The sequence below is a fragment of the Ovis aries genome, chromosome 25, assembly GCF_016772045.2.
Source record: "Ovis aries strain OAR_USU_Benz2616 breed Rambouillet chromosome 25, ARS-UI_Ramb_v3.0, whole genome shotgun sequence".
Taxonomy (NCBI): Eukaryota; Metazoa; Chordata; class Mammalia; order Artiodactyla; family Bovidae; genus Ovis; species Ovis aries.
In genome coordinates, this window is record NC_056078.1 from 32,866,617 (window position 1) to 32,888,550 (window position 21,934).

Below are 21,934 nucleotides of genomic sequence, written 5' to 3' on the forward strand. Positions count from 1 at the left end.
GGACTTGTGGTCACAAAGAACCACTGCTTCAGTTCTGACTCTCTCCAGTTTGGACATTTTGTCTTGGATTTTTTGTAAGAGCCACAATATGATTAACACTAGCACGTGTCACTCCAGAGTCTGAGATACTGTCCTAGCATTTATCAGACACCCCCTCATGACAAGAGAAACATTGTTTCTCCAGGACATGACAGACGAGTGTGAGAACAAGAGGGAAATGGATGAGGGCACCTGATGGCCTTGGAGGCGTTGATGATCTCTTTGATGCGGGGCACGCCCAGGGTGATGTTCATGGAGGCCACGCCCGCAAAGTGGAAAGTCTTCAGGGTCATCTGGGTGCCCGGCTCGCCAATGCTCTGGGCACACAGAGCGCCCACCGCAGAACCTGGCTCCATCTGTGCCCTGAAAAGACAAGACAGGATGAAATGTACAGCCTGGGGATTACAATTAATGATGATGCAATATCTTTGTACGGCGGCAGATGGTAACCAGATGTATCGTGGCGATCTTTTTGCAATTACAGAAATGTTGAATTGCTGTGTTTACACCTGAAACTTGCATAATGTTATAGGTCAACTATCTGTTGTTTGTTTAGTTGGCCAAGTTGTATCCGACTCTTTGTGATCCCATGGACTGCAGCACACCAGGCTCCTCTTCCCATGGAATTTTCCCAAGCAGGAATATTGGAATGGGTGGCCATTTCCTTCTCTATGGGGATCTTCTTGACAAAACAAAGAGACAAAACTAAACCCCCCAAACTGCTGGGGAGGTTTCTGATTATCTTTCAACAGAAAAAATACATATGCCGTCAGGGTCAGGAAGGAATTGGCAAGGACCCAGATTGGGCTTGTGACAGAGGAAAACCGGACACAGATCAGTTATAGGTACAAATGAGGGGGAGTAATGCTTGGAGGGGTCCAACGATGACAGTGAGCACTGTGTGGCTACTTGCGTTCAGCATGGGATGACTGGAGAAGACCTAAGAGCTCTGCTCACACATGGTACTGCAGGCGGACAAAGCAGCCAGCCCTTGCCCAATATGTTGGTAGTTTCCCTATGAAAAGACAATGCTCGGAAATTTCTCTGCACTTCCTACCACATGTTGGAGCATTTGGCCTGTCTACCCACTGGAGCCCCTACAGAGGAGGCGACAGAACCTGCTCGAGGCCGGCAGTTGGTAAGCGATGTGGGCACAGGATTTTTTTTCCTGGGGAAATAGGAAAGATGCAAGAGACCCACTGGACTGCCCGACCGCCTCAGACAATTAGCACCCTCACCTCATGTACTTGTCCCTACACGTCTCCAGAAACTTCTCTATTTGGGTAGGGGTGATCCGGTCCAACTGGTACAGCACACGGGGCTAGAGGAACAAAAGCCGAGTTCAGGGTCAGGGCCGGCAGTGTGGGAAACCCTCTGCATTGCCTGAGCCCCTGGGGAGGGCCGCTACCTCTGTCGTGCCATTGTCGTTGATGCCGTATTTATCTCTGGTCTTCTTGATCTTCTCAGAGACCTCCTTGATGAACTTTTTTATCTCCTGAAAGATTACACAACAAACATCAGCTCTATATTTCTCAGTGATTTGCATGACCTGATTCATTTTTAAGGAAACTTTAGTCATGTGATGAATCCTTCCTACTTTAGTGGTGGCTAAATAAGACACTGTAAGGGATATGACACGGATACGGGTTCTATTACAACGTGCTTTTCTAAGGAGCACACCACATTACCCATACCCTGGACACGTCCACCCATGCAGCGCTTCTCAGGTCTTTTTACTGTGATGATGCTTCCTATGAAGCTGCAATGCTAACCTAGCACGTGAGAGTGACATAGGATGACCCTTTCCACCCACTGCCTTCTCCCCTGCCCTCCTGGAACACCTCGCTGCCCACGCTCATGCGGCCCAGAGGAAGTACTGTTGCACCACTTGTACTTCTAAGCCTTTAGACTGATACATTTTTGAGGGTTTCTTCTGCAATTGTTCTGCTCAACTTAAATACTACAGAGCTTGGCTTTGTAGATGCTATGCACATTTCAAGCACATGCCTTCAGCTTGCCTTCATTTCAAAGGAAACACGCCCAGGTCCCAGCTCTATCTCTGACCCTCACCTCTGCCTTGCTCCCGTCTCATGCTCAGAACTTTGTAAGGCCTCCAGGAAATCACCCTCAAAGCTGGAAATGAAACATCAGCCTATCGGTAGCTCCCGCTGTATTTTAAGAATAGGGCTCTAAGCCCCAGGATGATGACAAAATGGAGCAAGAAAGAAGGTGAAGAGAATTTACATTGTATGGAAGATCCATAGGTCACGGCTAGAAATGACAGGCCTAGGTTTTCTGGTAACTATTCTAAGGGAAGCCCCATATGCTTTATACTTTGGTATGTGTCTGTGAAATAGCCTTGTGGTTGCTCCTAGAACCAGGAGCAGCCAGGATCTCCTTTCGAGGAGTTTTCACAGGGGGTGCGGTGTGTTTAACGGGCCACACACATCCGTGCCCTGTTGCCAGCACACACCACGCACCGTGGGACTGACTCCTAGAGCACCTTGCAGATGCGCTGAGGACACATGCAATCTAGCAGCTGCATCCTTCAGAGAAAGCACAGCAGCCACTCTGGTTTGATCCTGGGGTGTTTCTGACTATGGTTCCTCTCAGCGACCCTCAGGGAAATATGATTTCCCTCAATGATTCTGGACAAATTGGGGGTTGAGGGGCACTCTGGCCAAGTGCAGGCATCCAGCTGCTTTGTGCGGCTGGCTGAGGTCAGATCCACACATCTGGACAAAACCCTGGGCAGGCCCGAGGGTGGACAACTGTTTTGATGGCTGCAAAGCCTCACTAGGTCATGTTTCTCAATTGAGGATAACTGTAGGAGAAGACCAGCATGCCTGCCCAGTGTCTACTCAATCTGTATCACAGCTGAAAGTATCTAAAGTTTCGTCTGAAATAAATGTTCCCAAGGGCAGATTGGACCAGATGCCCACTTTCGCAAAAACAGAATTCTATAAGGCACTTCCAGAGAGCTTGAGACTTAACTAGCCGGGTACTGTCCTAATACTGCAAAAACAAATCTCTCTCACCTCCCATAGACTAATGAGCAATTTCTAGTTACTATCTTTTCTGAAAGCAAAAAACTAAAACTTCTGGGATCCACAGGGTCTGTGACCACAAACTCCTTAGTCACTTGCTGTCCAGCGTGGTGTGCTCTCCCTGTGGGGCGGTAGGATACTGGCTCCATCACTCTAGAGCGGAGGCCATTTGGGCTGAATAAGGTCAGGGCTTGGCCAAGCGAACAGGCCCCTCTACAAAGTCAAATGTTTCTGCACAGTCTACACTCAGAGGAGGGGTTTCCTGCAAAGCTGTCTTGGCCCGCTGGACACTTCAGACTGGCTCCCAGGAGCCCAGGTGATCGGGAGGCTATAAGGGTGGACTCCATCACAGCTGGGCTGTCCGCTGTTCACGAACACAGGCTTCTCATGACTATCCTTGTTGATCAACTCCCCTCACTGACAAAGAGTGGAAAGTTACCATGCCACTAAGCCATCATTCTATGCAGAAAGACTTCTATTTAAGAAAGAACTTAAACTAATTTAAAAGAGCTTGAAAATTCTCAAGAGACTCTTTTTAAAGAGACACTCGACAGGCTTACTTGTTAATTACAGGTTCGAGGCCACATTTTTCAGATATAGTTAGTTGTTACAAATCAGAGGTAGAACTTAGAGCTGGAGAAGGTGGTGGGACAATCTCCCTTGAGGAGGCTCTGCCTTCAAGTGGGATCCTCATCAACAATAAAACCCGCGGCCACCTAGTGTCTCCTCTGTATCATTCAGTATTAAGAGCTTCCTCCAATGGGTGACTTCCTCCCTGAGCCTACTTATCTAGCTGTGGTCATGTCCTTTAGGGAGAGTCTCTGAAAGCCCTCCTGACCCAGATGTTGCCATTTGCCTGCTAGGTGTTCAAGGCTGCCCCACCTGTTGGCACAGGGAAACCGGGGCCAGAACCCAAGGCCAAGCCGATCCAGGGGGTTTTCATCTGTCGAGGAAGTTGGTACATACGAGCAGTCAAGCGCACACACCTCACACCATTCCCCCGTTCTGGTGCAAAGGACAGCTTTCAGCTGCCACCCACGTGGACATGCTTCTGGGAGCGGCTTTGCTAAAAGGAATGAGTTCCCTCACCCACGAGTTATGGCAGGTATTTTGGAAGTTAGGTTAAAAGGAAAAAGCTCCCTTTTTGGAAGGGGAAACTGAGATAAGCTACTAAGAACTTAGCAGGATCAACCCATGCATACCAAGGGCACTCAGAACACGGCAACTGGCAGGCTGTTAATCACACGGCTGACCAGCAGCTACTGCTCGCACTCAGCCCGCAGCGTGTGTGAGCCTGGCTCTCGGCTTCTGGCAGGGCTAGGGCTCAGCGCCACCCGGGAGTTCTCTCTGCCTCCCCAGCTCTAACACCACAGCAGGATAAGGTTTTCTCGGCTCAGATTAATCTGTTCTGGTCAGCGAATTTTGGAATCCCTCAGCAAACCTGATCTCAGACTGACTGACTGGAGGGTGAGGACGTGTTCCGCCACCTCTGGGGCCCTGGATCTGTGGGGCGTGTGACAGATGGGGACGGGATGGATGAACAAGTGCTCACTGAACCCACAAGCGCTGCTGGTCAGGGCACCACTGTCAAACCATATCTAAGACAAGAAAGGGCCTGGGCCAAGTGACGAAGGGGAAGCCCTGCTAGTCGGACGGGACAGTGCCCTGCAGCGCCTGGGGCTGGCAGACTGCACAGCATAGCCAGGCCCCCTGCTCGGTAGCCACAGCACGGAAGCACGTTACCTCGTTGTATTTCTCATAGCCTGTCTCAGTTAAGGTCTTCGAGGAGAAACAGAAACATAAATAAGTGAATACAGTCATGGAGAAAAACCAAATCATCTCTCTCATTTGTTACTTAAAAAAAAAAAAAAAATTGTGAAGCAGAAAAAAAAAATGAAGGCACTCAGCTTAGCCAGGCTCTTAATTTTAAATGTGTTAAAATCTGGAAGAATCTCTTTTTCACCTTTTGTATCTTACCATGTCAAAGAGTGAAGAGCTTTTACCTAAAATATCTTTATTTAAGTGTCTTACTCTTTTTATCTTTTATATACTTCAAGGGATATATTTTGTGCTATATTTGAATCACAATCAGTGTACACAGGGAACCATGTATTCCTGTATTCCTTTGCTTTTGATCATAAACATGATTATCAACAGAAAGGAGGAGGTCTGTGAAATAAAAAACAAACTAAAAAACCAAGAGGATGTCAAGGTAACAGGTCCCTGGAAGAAAAAGGAAGGATGACTGTACATTTCTAACCCATATTGTGGCAAGAAAAAAAAGCAATTTAAAATAATGATGGTATTCAACAAACCCCACTGCATCATTTATTGTGTAAAACACAATAAATGGCATTAAAACAATGCTCTTACTATTACAAATTACTGGGTTTCAAAACCACGGAGGGAGGAGTTGGCCTACGGGATGCGAGACTGGGTGGCAGGGGGTGACCGGGACAGGGTTAAAAAAAAAAAAATCAGTTCTCGTAACTAGGGCACTTGTCTTCTACCAGAGAAACACTTGTGCAAAAAGACAAACTAAAAAAGACATGAGATAAATTCTTTATGCTGACTGCTGAGATTCTCCTGCCTGGGCCACTCTTAAATCTTCTAACGAGAAACACTCTTACATAAACACCCCCAGCTTATACACTTCACTGTCGGCACCTGGAGAATGATTCCTTGGTGACGGCCAAGCTGGGTGCGCAGCCCCCGCAGAGCTCACCTGCAGGAAGCTGTCCTGGCAGCAGAGAAACTCGTTCTTCTTCATGATGGACTCGGCGCTCAGGAGCAGCTCGTTCTTACTGAGAGCAGGCTCGCTCCGGCATGGGAAGACTGCCTCGAATATCAAAAGAAAACAGTGTGATTTGGAGGCGGGCAGGGGGCAGTATTCAGTGAAGGAGTTTATAAGAGACAATACAACCTCACCCAGAGCTTTCAGCAACCTGTGATGTTTTTGTCTTTCAAAACACATACCTTTAATACGAAGGTGAAAACAGCATAAACTGATACTCCGCCTTACCTAACAGCTTGTGGGCTATTCAGTGGGTATTGTGTCATTCCTTCCCAACCTTCACCCCGCCCCTGATTTGCATTAAAACCATAAACTGCTGTTATGAAAAAAAAAAAAAAATTTCAAGTGTGAAAATACCTCTCCGCCCCCAAGCTCATGGGTTTTCCCTCAAAGTTTTAATGGTTACACTGCAGCCTAACATGTGGACAGACCATTCCATGTTTGACCTGTCCTCCACAGATGGCCTGTATCTGCTATAAACAATGCTGGAAGAACATTCTTGGCACATTTAGATCATTTCTGTAGGGCGAATTCCTATAAGTGAAATTTAAGTATAGCTCAAGGGCGCCCAGACTTAAATTCAGATCAACATTGTCCAGCTACCTCTTAAAAAGCTTGCTCTAAACTGTATCCCCTGTTAAAACTATGAGAAACAGGCCTGCTTCTCCCCACCCACGACTTTTACATGGTCTCTATAGCACTCGACTAGACATTGGCAAGAAGACCAAGGCCTCTTCCACTGGCACTGGTTCACTACCAAGAACTAGACTTTTTGAACTTGAGAAACTCTCTTTCCTTAATACCTGGGGAAAATTATGCAAAGCGAATAAAAAAGACTAACATCATCGCAGTGGTTGGGCAGATATGACAGCGTTAGCTGTATGCTATGCCAAAGGCACACCCACTCTAAGGAAACATCCTTGAAAATGCTCACAGATATGATGCTCAACCTTACTTTGATGTTGTCCAGAACCCTTTTAAACTCTAAGGGCTCATCTTTTCCCTCCATGGCTGCAGGATCTAAGCCGTCTCCCCCGTAAATGAACTGGATGATATCGCCCGTAGAGCTGCGGACTGTCAGGTCATACTGTGAACAAAGATCTTCCAGGGACTTGACGAGCCTTCTCTAAGGAAGAGAAGGAGAGGAGATAAAAGTTCAGGTGCTTTGAGAGCACTAGTCACGTGCATGAAGGTTGATATTTGCAACTGAGTTTCAAGGCTACCAGTGCTTTTAATCACATAAAAACATTTTATTAGAAATCCCTTAGAAAGAGTTCCTGACCTCAAGAATGGCCCCACAAGTGCCTCACTAGCCTGTGCAGTGGGATTTAGAATATGCTCCACGCTCCAGTATGTTTTAGAATACATGCAATTTAAACCCCATCACCCCCGAAGGACTCAGCAAACACTGTTTTCCTAGGCTGCTTTGCCTTCCCTCTCTGTCTCCCTAAGGTTTAAACTAATGCAATTGCTTTGCATTTCTAAACACAACTTAAGCTGGAACCCCTGTGGACTTCAATATGAATTACAGAGGATCCGGTGCAGGCCCTCTTCTGGGACGGATGGGTAAGAAGAGAGAACAGGACTAGTGTGTTTGAACCAGCAGGCAGCAGGCATTTCTCAAACCTGCTTAGGGAGAACCTTCCACCAGCAGAACCCTCCAGCCAGCGGGGTGAAGGGGTTCAATGAGTTAAAGGGAAAGATATCTTCCTCCAGGCAACTTCAAAACAAAAATCCCTCATGCCAGAAGTAATTTGTTCCAGGTTAACAAGCCACTCTGGGAAAGTCATACTCTCGACTTCAGAAAGGTACAGGACGAAAAATAAAGTCAACAGACATTCAGGCAAGAGTGTTAAAAGCATTTCAGAGTCTGTTAGGTTTCTGACAAAAGCACACTCTGAAGCTAAAGGGCGATTTCCCATTAAAAGATGATTAAGAGGGAAGCACTATCAGTAATGCCGCACAGGGGACAGATGAGAGGTTATGGAAATAGGTGGGTACTGACTCGAGTCCATTTTGCTCTCATCAACCTTGTGTATTCTGGCTTACTCATTCACTCATTACTCATCTTTGGTTTATCAGTCCTCATTTCCCTGCTTGCCAAGGGCTGCGCTTCTCAGTCCACGGTGGGGAGAAAAGGGACACAAAACCACAGCAGTTCATGGCCTAGCAACTTGGAGTGTTAACCTCAGCATGTATTGTAAGCAGATAAAATCATCAAAAACACAAACCAAAACCAAAACCAACCGCAAAATGAAAAACAAAATGTAGGTTATGGAGTACAAGGTAGAAATGAGAATTAGAGACTGGAGAGAGATCCTTCGCTTGTGGTCTTATGGAAGCACAAAGCAGGATGTGCTCTCACCTCTCTGCTGTCTAGGATGTACCTCTGTGGCAGTCTCAGAAACACAGGCATAAAAAGCATGTAGCTCAGCCCTATCCCCGAAGACTACTCTCTTACAGCTGTACACACAATGGAGAACGAGTCAGCCCTCCAAGTGCCCACGCCCTCCTGCGGGCAGTGGAACAGGTTCTCTGAGTCCCTTAGAGTGACATTAATGACAGAGTCCATAAACCGCTGCACAGTGAGCACAGGCCTCTCAGTGTGTCATCAGGAGGTGGGTACTGTCAGCCTATCTCCGTGTGTTAGCAAGTAGTGGCTCAGTGCGATGGCGTGCCGGGGGACTCCTGGCCCATGTTCTCTAGCGGGGCTTTGGTACATGTGCTTCCTGGTCTGCACCATTCGAAGGAGACACTGATTCTGAACTTTTTTAATATCTTACTTTTTCGTGTTGTTTATTTTTAGGGCATCTACATCTCTCAGTTATTCCTTGTAAATGCCAAGACTTAATAAATCAGAAGTCAGGTAGAAAAGAAGCAAACACTCAGCAGTCAAGATCTGCAGACCTGTCTGGCTTCATTGCTAATGGGCTACATTTCTCAGGTTACCTGCATATATCCTGTTTCAGCTGTCTTCACGGCTGTGTCGACCAGACCTTCCCGGCCAGCCATCGTGTGGAAGAAAAACTCGGTTGGTGTCAAACCAGAATAAAAGCTATTAGCCACAAAGCCTTTGGCAGCTGGGAGCTAAAGAGAGGTAGAAAAAAAGAGAAAAATCTAACAAATAAAAGTTTAAGGTCCCCAATTCCAAGACCCATTCAAATCAGGAAATACCTCACCTTTAGACTATAAATACCTGGCCAATGCACTGCCATGTTTTATGCCCTTTCCTAAAGAAGAAATAATTTAGTTCAAACCATCCTTACCAGAGAAAAGGAGAGGGAGTTCCCAGCCAGGAGGCTCAGGACAGGGACACCGAAGCTTGGGCTGCTACTCCTAGAGCAGGCAGGCAGTCATGGATCTCAGTTTAGAGGGCACCCTGGCCTTCTCCCAGGAAACCTGCCAGCAGGCCAGACCTGTCCACTTCCAAAACATAGCCGTGTGCTGCTACAGTTTATGGGGATTCATTTTTGGGCTGTTGAAAATATCCTAAGATTTAGATTATGATGATGATCACACAACTCTGTGAACACATGAAGCTGCTGGAATTCTACACTTTAAATGGTTGAATATTAAGATAAAGAAAAAAAAAAAACTGTAAAAAACCAAAAAACCCACATATAAAAAACACCCTATGAAATGCCCAGTGGCCTTTGATCTGGACAGGTTTGTGTTCCTTGGAGAACAACTCAGATGAATACGCTAAAATCCTTTTGCCCCATTTCACTTAAGGGGCAACTGGCATACTCAAAAGCACTTCTAGGCAAGTACCATCCTCCCCAAAGTCTGGCACTAGATGTGCTTGGCATTTCTTCTAAATTGGTCAGGCTTTGACTCCGAGCCATAGAAGCACAGTCAGGTACCACTCCAGTGACTTGCTGGCTGCCTGACCTCTAGTAAATTCTGATCTTGGGCAGGGAGCCCAGGTTGTTCCTGGGGCCACCTGATACAGACAGTGTCTGTCAATTTCAGTACAGCAGGCCCCTCTCCCCAGGAGGGGCTGGCCGTAAGTCCTACAGCTCCTCAGGCCAGGAGCAGCTGGGGCATCTGTGTTTTAGTGTGAATAACAGTTGACTCCGTCCAGAATTACTAAGTGACCAAATCAGCTCTAAGTTCCTCAACTGTTCATTTCATAGCTATCTACCCCAGAATCTCAGAAAACCCCAATACAGGCGTGTCTGTCTCACTCTGCTGACAGTAGTGCCCAGACCACGAGGGCCAACAGAACTCAGAAGTCATTTACAGGCAGTTTAGGAATTCCAGAGAGAGCCTGGAATTTCCTAGTTGTTTCACTGTGGTTCACATGTTCACTGTTTAAAAATCTTTACACTTTTACGTAAGTGTCCCCTAAAATAAGTATACAGGTTGAATGCACACAAACGGTAACACCACATTCAGATTACTTCAGATAAAGTTGGGTAGGAAACGGACATCCTCCCCCTTAAAAGAGAAAATGTACAAAAGGGCACTGGTCCAAGTTTTACAGCTCCGAGTTTCATGAGGCTCCTTCTACAGGACTCAGTCAAGTTTGGGCTGCAGAGGGAATAACCCTGAGTGGTCTTCACCCTCTATACCAGCTCCAGGAGTCGCCTAATTGGCAGCCCCAGAGCTTCAGTCATTCTTTCGTGCTCCTGAAGCTTGTCCTTCAAAGTTGTATTTGATCCACTCCTGCTTACCTTTGAGTGTTTTTCAAAGTGAGGCAGGGACCTGTTTTCAAAGCCATCTGGCACTCGAGAGCCACTGATAGCTTGCTGTCCCACACAGGCAATCATCTGTGATATGTTAATGAAGGAACCTGGGGAAGCAGGCCAGAAATGGAACATTCATTTACCAAAATCACAGTAACTGAAGTACAAGCAGACCTGTTGGTACGACAGGAATACAACACGGCACAGCCCCCATCCTCAACAAGTTCATACTCCAGGGACAGTAAAGGCCAGAACCGGGACAGTAAAGGCCAGAACCAGAACAGCAAGGACAGAGCTGTCAGTAACACAAGGAAGGCCAGGCAGGGCTGGAGCTCAGGGGCGGATGAGCACTCTGGGGCTGGAGGAGAGACTTCCAGGGGAGTATTCGAGAAGGCAGCATTAACCAGCTGGACTCTTGGAGAAGATTATGACTTCCACATAGAGGACACGGGGGAGGACTTCCAAAGTGGGTCAGAGAGTAGGAAGCAGAGACACAGGACAGGAGTGTGGGGTATGCACCAGGGGCAGGGAGGAGACTATGGGGTGAAGGACAGCAAGGTTAAAGAGACTGGACTTTATTCTGTCGAAAATTTGTTAAAACAGGAAGTTTGCAAAGCTCGGGGTTCTGAATTTGAGTGCAGTATCATGAAACCTAACACTTTCAGGTCCTGGCTAACTATAAAATTTAAGTGTATTTAATTATCATCTAACATCATCCCTGGCTCTTCTTTCTTTCTTCAAAAAAAATAAGACCAAGTTTACTCAAAGCACCCTCAAACTCAGAAATCCACACACATGATAAACAAGTTTCTCCAAAGGAGTTAGACTTTTTAAAAATGCCAAGAACCATCTCCTTCTCTAAGCATTATTTGAAAAGATACACCCTTATAAACAAAAGGGCTGAAGCTCTTTTTTTAGGGGGGTCCTGAACAGGGGTTGCCAGCTTGTGGGATCTTAGATCCCTGACCAGGGATTGAACCTGGGCCTGGGCAGTGAAAGCACTGAGTCCTAACCACTGGACGAACGACCAGGGAATTCTAGGCCTGAAGTTCGGATGCACATTTTCCAGAGCACACCCAGCCAGCCTGCATGGAAGGCAGAGGCAGCAGTGGCCAGAGGAGGTGCTCACCTTTGGAGCCACACAGAGCCATGGTGAGGGGGCTGTTGCTCTTATCGAGCTCCCGGAGGCAGGCGCTACCTGCGTGGTCACGGATCACAGACAGCTCCTTCAGGATCAAAGCCTGGCGGGAGAAAGAGAGATGCATGGTGCCTATGTGATTACCGACGCTCAACGTGACATTTAAGAGAATGTGAGGAATTCGAGCGAGATGTCAGATTTCCAGCAGATAAAAGGTTTCAGACCTTAGAAGACCAAGATGTCCTATCTCTGCAGACTGACATTTTCCACGTGCTAAGTCATTTCAGTTGTGTCCTACTCTTAGCGGCCCTATGGACTGTAGCCTGCCAGGTTCCTCTGGCCATGGGATTCTCCAGGCAAGAATACTGGAGAGGGTTGCCATGGCTTTCTCCAGGGGATCTTCCTGACCGAGGGATAGAACTCATGTCTCTTATGCCTCCTGCACTGGCAGGCAGATTCTTTCACCACTAGCACCCCTTGGGAAGTCCCACGGGTTTCATAATCAGTGTGTAAGGAAAAAATGCTGCTGCTAAGCCACTTCAGTCGTGTGCAACTCTATGCAACCCCATTGATGGCAGCCCACCAGGCTCCCCAGTTCCTGGGATTCTCCAGGAAAGAACACTGGAGTGGGTTGCCATTTCCTTCTCCAATGCGTGAAAGTGAAAAGTGAAAGGGAAATTGCTCAGTCGTGTCTGACTCTTAGCGACCCCATGAACTGCAGCCCACCAGGCTCCTCTGTCCGTGGGATTTTCCAGGCAAGAGTACTGGAGTGGGGTGCCATTGCCTTCTCCGTGTAAGGAAAAAATGGTTAGTAACAAAACCTCAGAAAAACATTTAAATGGCAAATGAGGTAGAATATACGCAGCTTTGTGTATATACCCTACATAGCGGTGTGTCTGTATATTATATATATTACTGTATATACACACGTTTGTGTATACTGTATACACATGTATAACATTTTGTACCTTATATGACATTATGTAATACATACTAAAAGAGGGTGGCGTGTAATGTTTCTAAAATTTGTCTCTGCCAAGCACACACTTGAATTCCCACCAACTGGGCATGTGATTAGGCGACTCAATAGCAATACTCTAGTCCATGGGCTCATCTAGATTGCCATCCCTCAACCCACAACCTATGATGCTCAGTCAGCTGGGAATCATGCTTCCACTAAAGAGGAGTGCAGCTGAGGTCTCAAGTGATCATCTAGGTGAGAAACACCCGATTTCTCTCTTTCTGTTTTTCTTTAAGACTTACATTAAGAATGAGCTAATTGTGAATGCCTCACACAACTCTGCTTTCTTTTTGCTTTAAAAAGTTCATCAGAAAATTTCTTATTGGGTTTTCCCTGGTGGCTCAGTAGTAAAGCATCTGCCTGCCAATGCAGAAAGACACGGGTTTGGTCCCTGGTCTGGGAAGATCCCACATGCCTGGGAGCAACTAAGCCCGTGTCCCCCACTACTGAGCCCGTGCTCTCGAGCCCAGGAGCCGCAACTCCTGAGTCCACGTGCTGCAGTTACTGAAGCCCGCGCGCCCTGGAGCCCTGTGCTCTGCGACGAGAAGCCACTGCAGTGACAAGCTCGGGCACCACAGTGAAGAGCAGCCCTTGCTCACTGCAGCTAGAGAAAGCCCACAGGCACCCACCAAGGCCCAGCGCAGCCAAGAGACACACAAATAAAATTAGAACAAATTGTTTTCACTGTTCAAAAATCCTTTCTTCCCTGCTTAGTTGAGTTGAAGCCCTGAGCGCCAGGCTACTGGGAGGCAGAAGAGAGTCAGACAGGGCCCTGGTGCAGTCAGACTGCTAAGGCAGGCTGCTTCAGGGAAAATGCGGGACTCTCAGGCCGTTCTGACTCTGACCCCTGCAGGTCCAGCTCTCAGCTAACTTAGCTCCAGACTGGAACGTGACTGGAACGTGCAACAGACTGGACTGTGCAACAGACGGGACTGTGACTCTCAAACGCGACTTCACCACGTCTCTTTCAAAGACCATCCTTTCACAGCTGTGGTGTCAGTCTGGTCACAGGATGCTGGTAACAGGGCAAAAGCATTGAAGTACCAGCGACAGAAGGGGCCCAAGTGTGACGACGGAACAAGAGCAGCCCCATGTGGCCAAATGGACAGATAGCTGTTCACCGCCTGGAACACGAAAGCTGGAACGGATGGAACCGATTTGATGGGAGGCCCCCCATCATTAGAACACACATGAGCTGCGCAGCTCAGAGACGGGCTGAAGCCACTGCCTTTCCTCTCCACTCACCTGTCGCTTCTCTTCAGGGCCTACAGTGCCACTGGCTGCTAACCTGACCCAGAGAGCCAGACTCACCTCCAGAGTCTCCTCGGCGGTGCAGCCAGGCTGCTGCTGCAGCTTGCCTGTGTTCAGGGCTTCGATGTACTCATCGCATTTTTTGTAGCCAGCGTTCAGTAACTCATGCTTGGCCTTCAGCAGCCCTTGGCCAGGTGTGACGTCACCAATCCCGATTGAGAATCCGCGGTTAGCTGCAGAAGGGTTGGCAGGGAGAGCCGGAAGAGAGAACCATTGATGTTAGTCAACCTGTTATGCAGAAACAAGTTTATACCTTCAGAGAACTTGCTGCAGGCCAGTTAAACAGAAATTTACTGTACCGGTCCCTGGGTTGTTATACAAAGATGACCAAGACTCACTAACTCCTCTCAGAGAGCTCACAACCTGGTATGGAGCAGAGGGATGTCCCAACTATATCATAAAGCAGACAGCCACTGAACAGGAAACAGAGACTGAGAGAGAGCCAGCTGTAGAAAGTGGGCTACCGGACGGATGGCACTCAGCATCCCAGACACCTCTCTGCTCCAATTCTTTTTCAGAAATCATTCCAAAATAGAGGAAAAGAAGCAAATGTGAACTCTACCTTTGATGGAACTATATACCATCAATAATCCTAACCCTAACACCTGTAGCAAGTGGGCAGGTGAGGAGCAACTGGATTAACAGGGTGGGGAAGGGGATGCTGGTAAGTGGCAATGGAATGGAGGGACACCGAGTCTGAAAGTCTCAGAAACAAATCTTCATTTTCTGCTGGAGGTAATGTACAAACTGCAAATGGAGAAAGCCGGGGGGGAAGTTTGTATAGGTACACCTTTTTTTACTGTGCTTCACAGATAGTGTATTTTTTTAAAATCAGAAGGTTTGTGGCAACCTTCTATTTGAACAAGTCTAAAAGCACAATTTTTCCAATGGTATTTGCTCACTTTGTGTCTCTATGTTGAATTTCAGTAATTCTCACAATATTTTAAACACTTTCATTATTATATTTTTATGATGCTCTGGGCTGTTATTATGATTCACTGAAGGCTCAAATGATTAGCATTTTTCAGCAATAAAGTCTTTTTTTTATTAAGGTGTGTACATGTAAGACACTAAGATCATTGCATCTGATCCCATCACTTCATGGCAAATAGATGGGGAAAAGTGAAAAGTGACAGATTTTATTTTCTTGGATCCAAAATCACCGTGCATGGCGACTGCAGCCATGAAATTAAGACACCTGCTCCTTGCAAGAAAAGCTATGACAAACCTAGACAACATATTAAAAAGCAAAGACATCACTTTGCTGACAAATGTCTGTATAATCAAAACGATGGTTTTTCTAGTAGTCATGTATGGATGTGAGTGTTGGATCATAAAGAAGGCTGAGCACTGAAGAACTGATGCCTTATAACTGGTATTGGAGAAGACTCTTTAGAGTCCGGTGGACTGCAAGGAGATCAAACGAGTCAGTCCTAAAGGAAATCAATCCTGAACATTCACTGGAAGGATTGATACTAAAGCTGAAGCTCCAATACTTTGGTCACCTGATATGAAGAGCCGACTCACTGGAAGAGACCCTGATGTTGGGAAAAACTGAAGGCAAAAGAAGAAGAGGGTGGCAGAGGATGAGATAGTTAGATAGTATCACCGATTCAATAGACAAGAATCTGAGGAAACTCTGGGAAACACAGGGAAGCCTGGCGTGCTACAGTCCATGAGTCACAAAGAGTCAGACACAGCTTAGCGACTGAACAACAACATGTTAACACACAATACTATTGCACACTTAATAAGACTATGGTGCAAACCAGTTTTTTATGCATTGGGAAGCCAACACATTCATCAGTTGCTTGATTATCTGTTATATATGCTTCGTCACGGTGGCCTAAAACCAAACCTGCAATGTCTCCGAGGTCTGGCTATAAAAAAAGAGGCCTCAAGCCCTCGCCCCTATGCGAGACAGAGTGCTGTACAAGAGCTATTTGAGCATCAAGAATAGGAAGTCTTAAAAAGAGAAGAAAGACAAGAAGGAAACAGAGAGAAAAGAACTATGGCTGGGAATTAAATACATGATACTGAAAAATTGAAAAAAAAAAAAAAAGAAACAGAGACAGTGTTAAAAAGAAAACTGAATCCAGAAACAAATGCATGGACAACAGGGAAAAAGGGAAAATTAGAGAATCACTCCAAGAACCCCACCAGACGATTAACAGAAATTCCAAAAAGCAAGAACAGAGAAAGTAAAAGGCTATGATCAGAAAAAGTACAAGAAAATTTCCAGAACCGAAGGACACGTGTTGCAGACTGAGAGAGCCTGCAGAGCGCTCAGCACAACGAATGATAAGCATCCCAAGGCTGCATCACTGTGAACTTCCAGAATGCCAGAAACAAAGAGGATTCTCAAAGCTTCCAGAATAAAAAGACAATTCAGGATAAACAAGGTCCTACAGTACAGCTCAGGGACTTATATTCAATATCCGGTTAAAAAAAACCACAATGGAAAAGAATATTTTAAAAAAAAGAATGCATATATGTATATAACTAGGTAAACTAAACTGGATTACCCAAAAACTGGATACTGCAATTTAAAAAAAGACAATTCAAATACAAAAAGTTGGGAATAAGAAGGGAAATACATTTTACAGCAACCCTCAAAGAGCAAAGTAGAGTAATACCTTCAAAATTCTCAGGGAAACAATATTCAGTCTAGAATTCTATACTCAGCCAAAGAGTCAAGTACAAGAGTAGACTAAAGATATTCTGGGGCATGCAAAGAAAATCTCCTGGCCTAGTGTACAAGGACAGTAGGGAATTACTGAGTCAGCTGGTAGGGCTGAACTGTGGAAGAACCAGAGGGTGACAGTTCTGCACAGCCCACCTTGGAAGCAGCCCATGAAGGCCCTTTATGTAACAACCCACGTATGCCATGGGCATTAGGGAGCTACTATAGCTTTTGAGAAGAGAACTGAAAAGCAAATTCGAATCTGCAGTCAAGCTTGTCAGCATCAGGTTTATTTCATTAAGAAAAGCATAAATGGTTTAGCCTGGAACAAGTATCCTTTTCTTTGTGTTTCTATGTGTTTGGGGCAGGGGGATGAAATAGTAAAAGAACCCCCTAAAACATCAATAACCTATAGCAATAAAACAAGGACGCTAAGACACTCACACAAGTAGACGGGAGCCAGCCTGGCAAGCCGTGACATCGCATCGGCAGCTTCATTCTGCCCCCAGTCTCGGAGCAAAATGTAAAAAATGTTGTTCTTGGATCCTGACCCCAGCGTTCCTTTGTCCATGCTGCCACTCATCAGCTCGCTGTTCTGGATTGTGACATCTGGAAGGAAAAGATTATGGACTCACACAAATGATTATCTGTTACTTTGTTTCATTCCAAAATGAATTTAAGGCAGTTGAGAAAATTTGCTTTTTTTTTAAGGTTGCTGCTACTGCTAAGTCACTTGAGTCGTGTCTGACTCTGTGCGACCCCATAGACGGCAGCCCACCAGGCTCCCCCCGTCCCTGGGATTCTCCAGGCAAGAACACTGGAGTGGTTTTTTTTAAGGTTAGAGCAGAGCAAATAGAAATGCTCTCTAAAAAATTTCTTTTTGACGGGGGAAAAGGAGAAATCTAGGAACTTTTGAAAAGCAGGAAAGATCTAGTTTGTTACCCTATAGTCCTGACTCTGAAAGGTATTAGTTGACTCTCATCATCTTTATCTGTGATCTGTGGATGACAGTATCAAGCTCTTGCCATCTTTATGTCATGGCGACGTTTTGAGCACCAATTCAATCATGTACAACAAAGTGTTGTTTATAAAGCACTTTGTTATTCACTAAGACACTGAAAACTAGCAGTGGCACCATTGTGAAAAGCCTCAACAACAAAATGAAATTTGTATCTAGAAACAAAAACACAATATAAAACAAGAACCCAAAATACAGTAAAGACCAGGGAGTACATTTATGAAAGAATGGTTGTAAACCTGGGGTGGGGGTGAAGAAAAAAAATCAGTGCTCTTCAAAATATTTATTCATCACGAGACAGCAGAGAATCCTTGACCTTCAGAGAGTCTTTGCGGTTCGGTCATCAGTATAGAGGCCTGCAGATCCACCTCTCATCACAAAGCCTTGCTAGCAAAGGCCGTTTTAAATCAGTGTTACTCAAAGCAGTCTGCTGGGGAACCGTCTGTTAGCAGCCTGAGACCCAGAAAGTAAATGCTGCCTGAATGGCATAGGTCTGGGGAACACACTCTTGGGCTCATCAGTCAGAGACTCATATTTAAATGTTCTCACTGTTACACCTGGGGCTTCCCAGGTGGCGTTAGTGGTAAAGAGCTGGCCTGCCAATGCAGGCGGCTAGAGCCACAGGTTCGGTCCCTGGGTCAGGAAGACTCCTTGGAGAAGGAAATGGCAACCCACTCCAGTATTCTTGCCAGGAGAATCCCATGGACAGGGGAGCCTGATGGGCTATAGTCCACGGGGTCGCAAAGTCAGACACGACTGAATGACTTCGCACAACACAGCACTCTTACACCTAATCTACATGTGATCAAAACACCCACTGACCAGGTGAGGCAGGTAAAAACATTAGCCTTTTCAATATACTTTATAGCCATGGATGCGTGTTCGACTCTGGGTGACCCAATGAACCAAGCCCACCAGGCTCCTCTGGCCATGGGATTTTCCAGGCAAGAATACTGAGTGGGTTGCCATTTCTTCCTCCTGGAGATCTTTCTGACCCAGAAATTCAACCTGTTTCCTGCGTCTCCTGAATTGGCAAGCAGATTCTTTACTACTGAGCCACTTGGGAAACCCACTTGCTTACTTATACTTTTAGTCATACTTTTAGACAATGAACACATTTTGGGACATAAAATAATAAATTATAAGCCTTAAATAATGAGACCCTTGTATAGCAAAACACACACACACACACACACACACACACACACACACACACCAATAACAGAAAAAGAAGAAAAGAATTTGCATTAATTGGTAGAAACAAGTCACCGGAGAAAAACATGTGGAGAAGAACACTCTAACCGCTGGGCTGGTCATGTTTCCACATGACCTCTACCTTTAGGAGAAACACCAGCTGCATTTCCCTGAAGAACAAACTTCCTGCCTAAGGCCTTAGAGAAACAGGGGAGTTACTGGCAAAGTGAAGGGAGCTGCTGGCCCCAACTTGCCGCTCTCACTCACAGGAGTCATTGACGCAGAGGTCCTCTCCTCTGCCGCAGTACTGCTTGCCCTTGGTTCGGAGGTTGGCCCTCACTGGATTGTCATCGCTGGGTCTGAGGATGACACTGAAGATCTGCTTTCCCGTCCACAGGGTGACAGGCTGGAGGAGGAGAAAGCCAGAGCATCAGCCGGCTCAGCCTGGTCTCACCTGCCCTTCCCACCAATGAGGCAAGACGGTACAGTGGTCACGAGCCTACTTGGCACCAGTGGGTGTACACCAGACCACTGGTGCATCCACACAGACACAGCCACAGCTCCTGCACAAACCTTTAGTATTGTAGGGGGTGGGAGACGAACTTTAATTTTCTCATCCTTGCCCACCAGTATTGAAGCGATGATCTGACAAGCTTTGGCTCGGTCAAAGAAAGTGTCCTTAAGAGTGAGGAGATAGGCACCTGAGGATGTTAAGAAAGAACACAAAACAAAGGAAAGGAATGAAATTGTGAGAAAAATCACGAGGTTTCAACTTTAAAAATACAGATGGACTATCACTAAAAGAGTGAGGTAAAACACAGCTGCTTCTTGGTTTTCTCTTCCAACGAGAATCCATGCTCCACAAGGAAAGGGACTTTGTTTTACTTGTTGCCATGTCCCCAGCACTTAGAAAAGTAAAAAATATCTCGTGTGTGGTTCATTAACTCAGTAAACAAACAACAGAATCACACAGCTTTTCAAGTGGTCACGTGAACATGTGAAAGAGAATCCTTGTGCTCCAAAGTCTCTTTTCAAGTAAATTCCACAAAACCCACCTGTCAGAAAATCCTGAATAGCAGCAATTAGTGGTTCTCCATTTCTTGGTGTAACAAGGTTTGCTTTAGTCTGCAGGAAAAAGGAACACAGTGAGTTAGCCATGCCTGGATGCATGATGCGGCCCCAAGATTCTTCACTGCAAACACTCTTAATGGTTATGGATGAATGCAGAGCAGCAGGAAGGCGGGGCTGTGAACCGGAAGCTGGGGTTCTCAACTGCAGCTTTGTCACTAACATCTAGCACCTTCATCTGTCAAAGGGAGAGGAAAAAAATACCAGCAAGATTGACCTCAGAGGTCCCTATGTTTAAATACTGTGTGGAGCTGTTCTGCATTCTTATAAAGAACTCTTTGGGCAAAAGACGTTAGTGTAATTATAATGCTTTCCTCCAAAGAAAATTTTCTTCTATGAATGATGAGTAGCACGGTGTTATCTTTGAAGTCCATCAATTCCACACGAGTTACAATAATGGCAGGATGGTCAAATTTCTCTTGGTTGAGACACTAAGTTCGAACAACAGCATTTATTAATCATCAAAATGTAATGAGAGCCTACACTGGCAAAAACAGGTGCTAGTTGTTCGCTGCATAAGCACTCAATTTAAAGAAGGTTCTGTACATCAAGGTGCATTTGCTCGGGAACTCCCTGGTGGTCCAGTGGTTAGCACTCTGTGCTTTCACTGCTGAGGATGTGGGTTCAATCCCTGGTCGGGGAACTAATATCCTGTAAGTAGCCACTTGGCACAGCCAAAAGGGGGATAAAAAGGTGCATCTGCTCAAACCCTTTATCTGAAGTATAACCATGATATCCAACAGTCAAGCTTCTGACACACCCGTCTTAGCTTTTCATAACTAGTGCTCATGTGCATATATTCTCCTAGGAACCGACATTACAGTCAGCAGATACCCAGTCCATTCAACTCCCCACCTATGAGAGAAAATAACTCCCTTATATACTATGGGGTGCTTTCAAACAAGACTTGTTTCCCTTCTCCTCCTTTTAAGGAGCTTTTTCTCAGGAGTTGGGCTGCGCCACCCTACTTACCCCCATGAGAACAAGGGCTTCTGCTTTAGCTTCTTCTGTTTGAGGAAGATGAAGGTTCATTTCATCTCCATCAAAATCCGCATTGTAGGGTGTACAGACACACTCATTAAATCTGAAAGTCCGGTGGGGCTTGACCCTGGCCTGTGGAATACAAAACAAAGCAAATCAGGAAAAGGACATAAGTCATTTATTCAAAAGCTTCTGAGTCGCATTATTTTTAAAAAAAGGCTTCCTGCAGAACTGGACACTTTACATTAAGGAAGAAAATTCCTAGTATGTTCTGGTATGGATGAGGTCATTAGTTCAGTTCAGTTCAGTTGCTCAGTTGTGTCCGACTCTTTGCAACCCCATGGACTACAGCATGTCAGGCTTCCCTGTCCATCACCAATTCCTGGAGCTTGCTCAAACTCCTGTCCATTGAATCAGTGATAGCATCCAACCATCTCATCCTCTTCTGCCTTTAATCTTTCCCAGCATCAGGGTCTTTTCCAATGAGTTAGTTCTTCGCATCAGGTAGCCAAAGTACTGCATCAGTCCCTCCAATAAATATTCAGGACTAATTTCCTTTAGGATTGACTGGTTTGACCTCTTTGCAGTCCCAGGGATTATCAAGAGTCTCTGATAAGGAACTTTGCAAGGAAGGCACCACGCTGAGGCATCTGACTCCCTCACCTTCTTCACATGGCTAAGACAGCCAGCCGGCCAGCGTGTACCTCCTGAAATACGGGAAGAGGAAGTAGCCAGCACCACCTATGAGTTATTATTGCCAAAGAAGTTCTATTTGAGTCTGATTATGCTGTGAGAGTTTATTTTCAGTGACAGGAAAACAATGAAGCATGAAGGCACCCTTACTGCCACACAGAGGCGGACAAATAACGAACGTGCAGCGTCCTTCAGGACA

At 45.9% G+C, this 21,934-nt stretch overlaps 1 protein-coding gene across 4 annotated transcripts in view; it reads right to left on the bottom strand.

Moving 5' to 3' along the window:
* The window catches only part of POLR3A (RNA polymerase III subunit A), a 44,076-nt gene that overhangs the window by 6,781 nt on the left and 15,361 nt on the right, over positions 1-21,934 (bottom strand). For 2 of the 4 annotated variants that reach the window (XM_060406396.1, XM_060406397.1), the window contains 15 exons: positions 21,034-21,174; positions 19,989-20,058; positions 19,507-19,634; positions 19,201-19,339; positions 17,166-17,330; positions 14,039-14,211; positions 11,698-11,809; positions 10,557-10,675; positions 8,830-8,967; positions 6,836-7,006; positions 5,812-5,925; positions 4,830-4,865; positions 1,448-1,534; positions 1,278-1,360; positions 232-402 (listed from right to left, as the gene is read on the bottom strand). In XM_060406396.1, the coding sequence (XP_060262379.1) occupies positions 232-402; positions 1,278-1,360; positions 1,448-1,534; positions 4,830-4,865; positions 5,812-5,925; positions 6,836-7,006; positions 8,830-8,967; positions 10,557-10,675; positions 11,698-11,809; positions 14,039-14,211; positions 17,166-17,330; positions 19,201-19,339; positions 19,507-19,634; positions 19,989-20,058; positions 21,034-21,174 (1,847 nt within the window). The remainder of the gene's footprint in view (positions 1-231; positions 403-1,277; positions 1,361-1,447; positions 1,535-4,829; positions 4,866-5,811; positions 5,926-6,835; positions 7,007-8,829; positions 8,968-10,556; positions 10,676-11,697; positions 11,810-14,038; positions 14,212-17,165; positions 17,331-19,200; positions 19,340-19,506; positions 19,635-19,988; positions 20,059-21,033; positions 21,175-21,934) is intronic. The other 2 variants (XM_004021506.5, XM_042241195.2) reach the window with 1 other exon arrangement.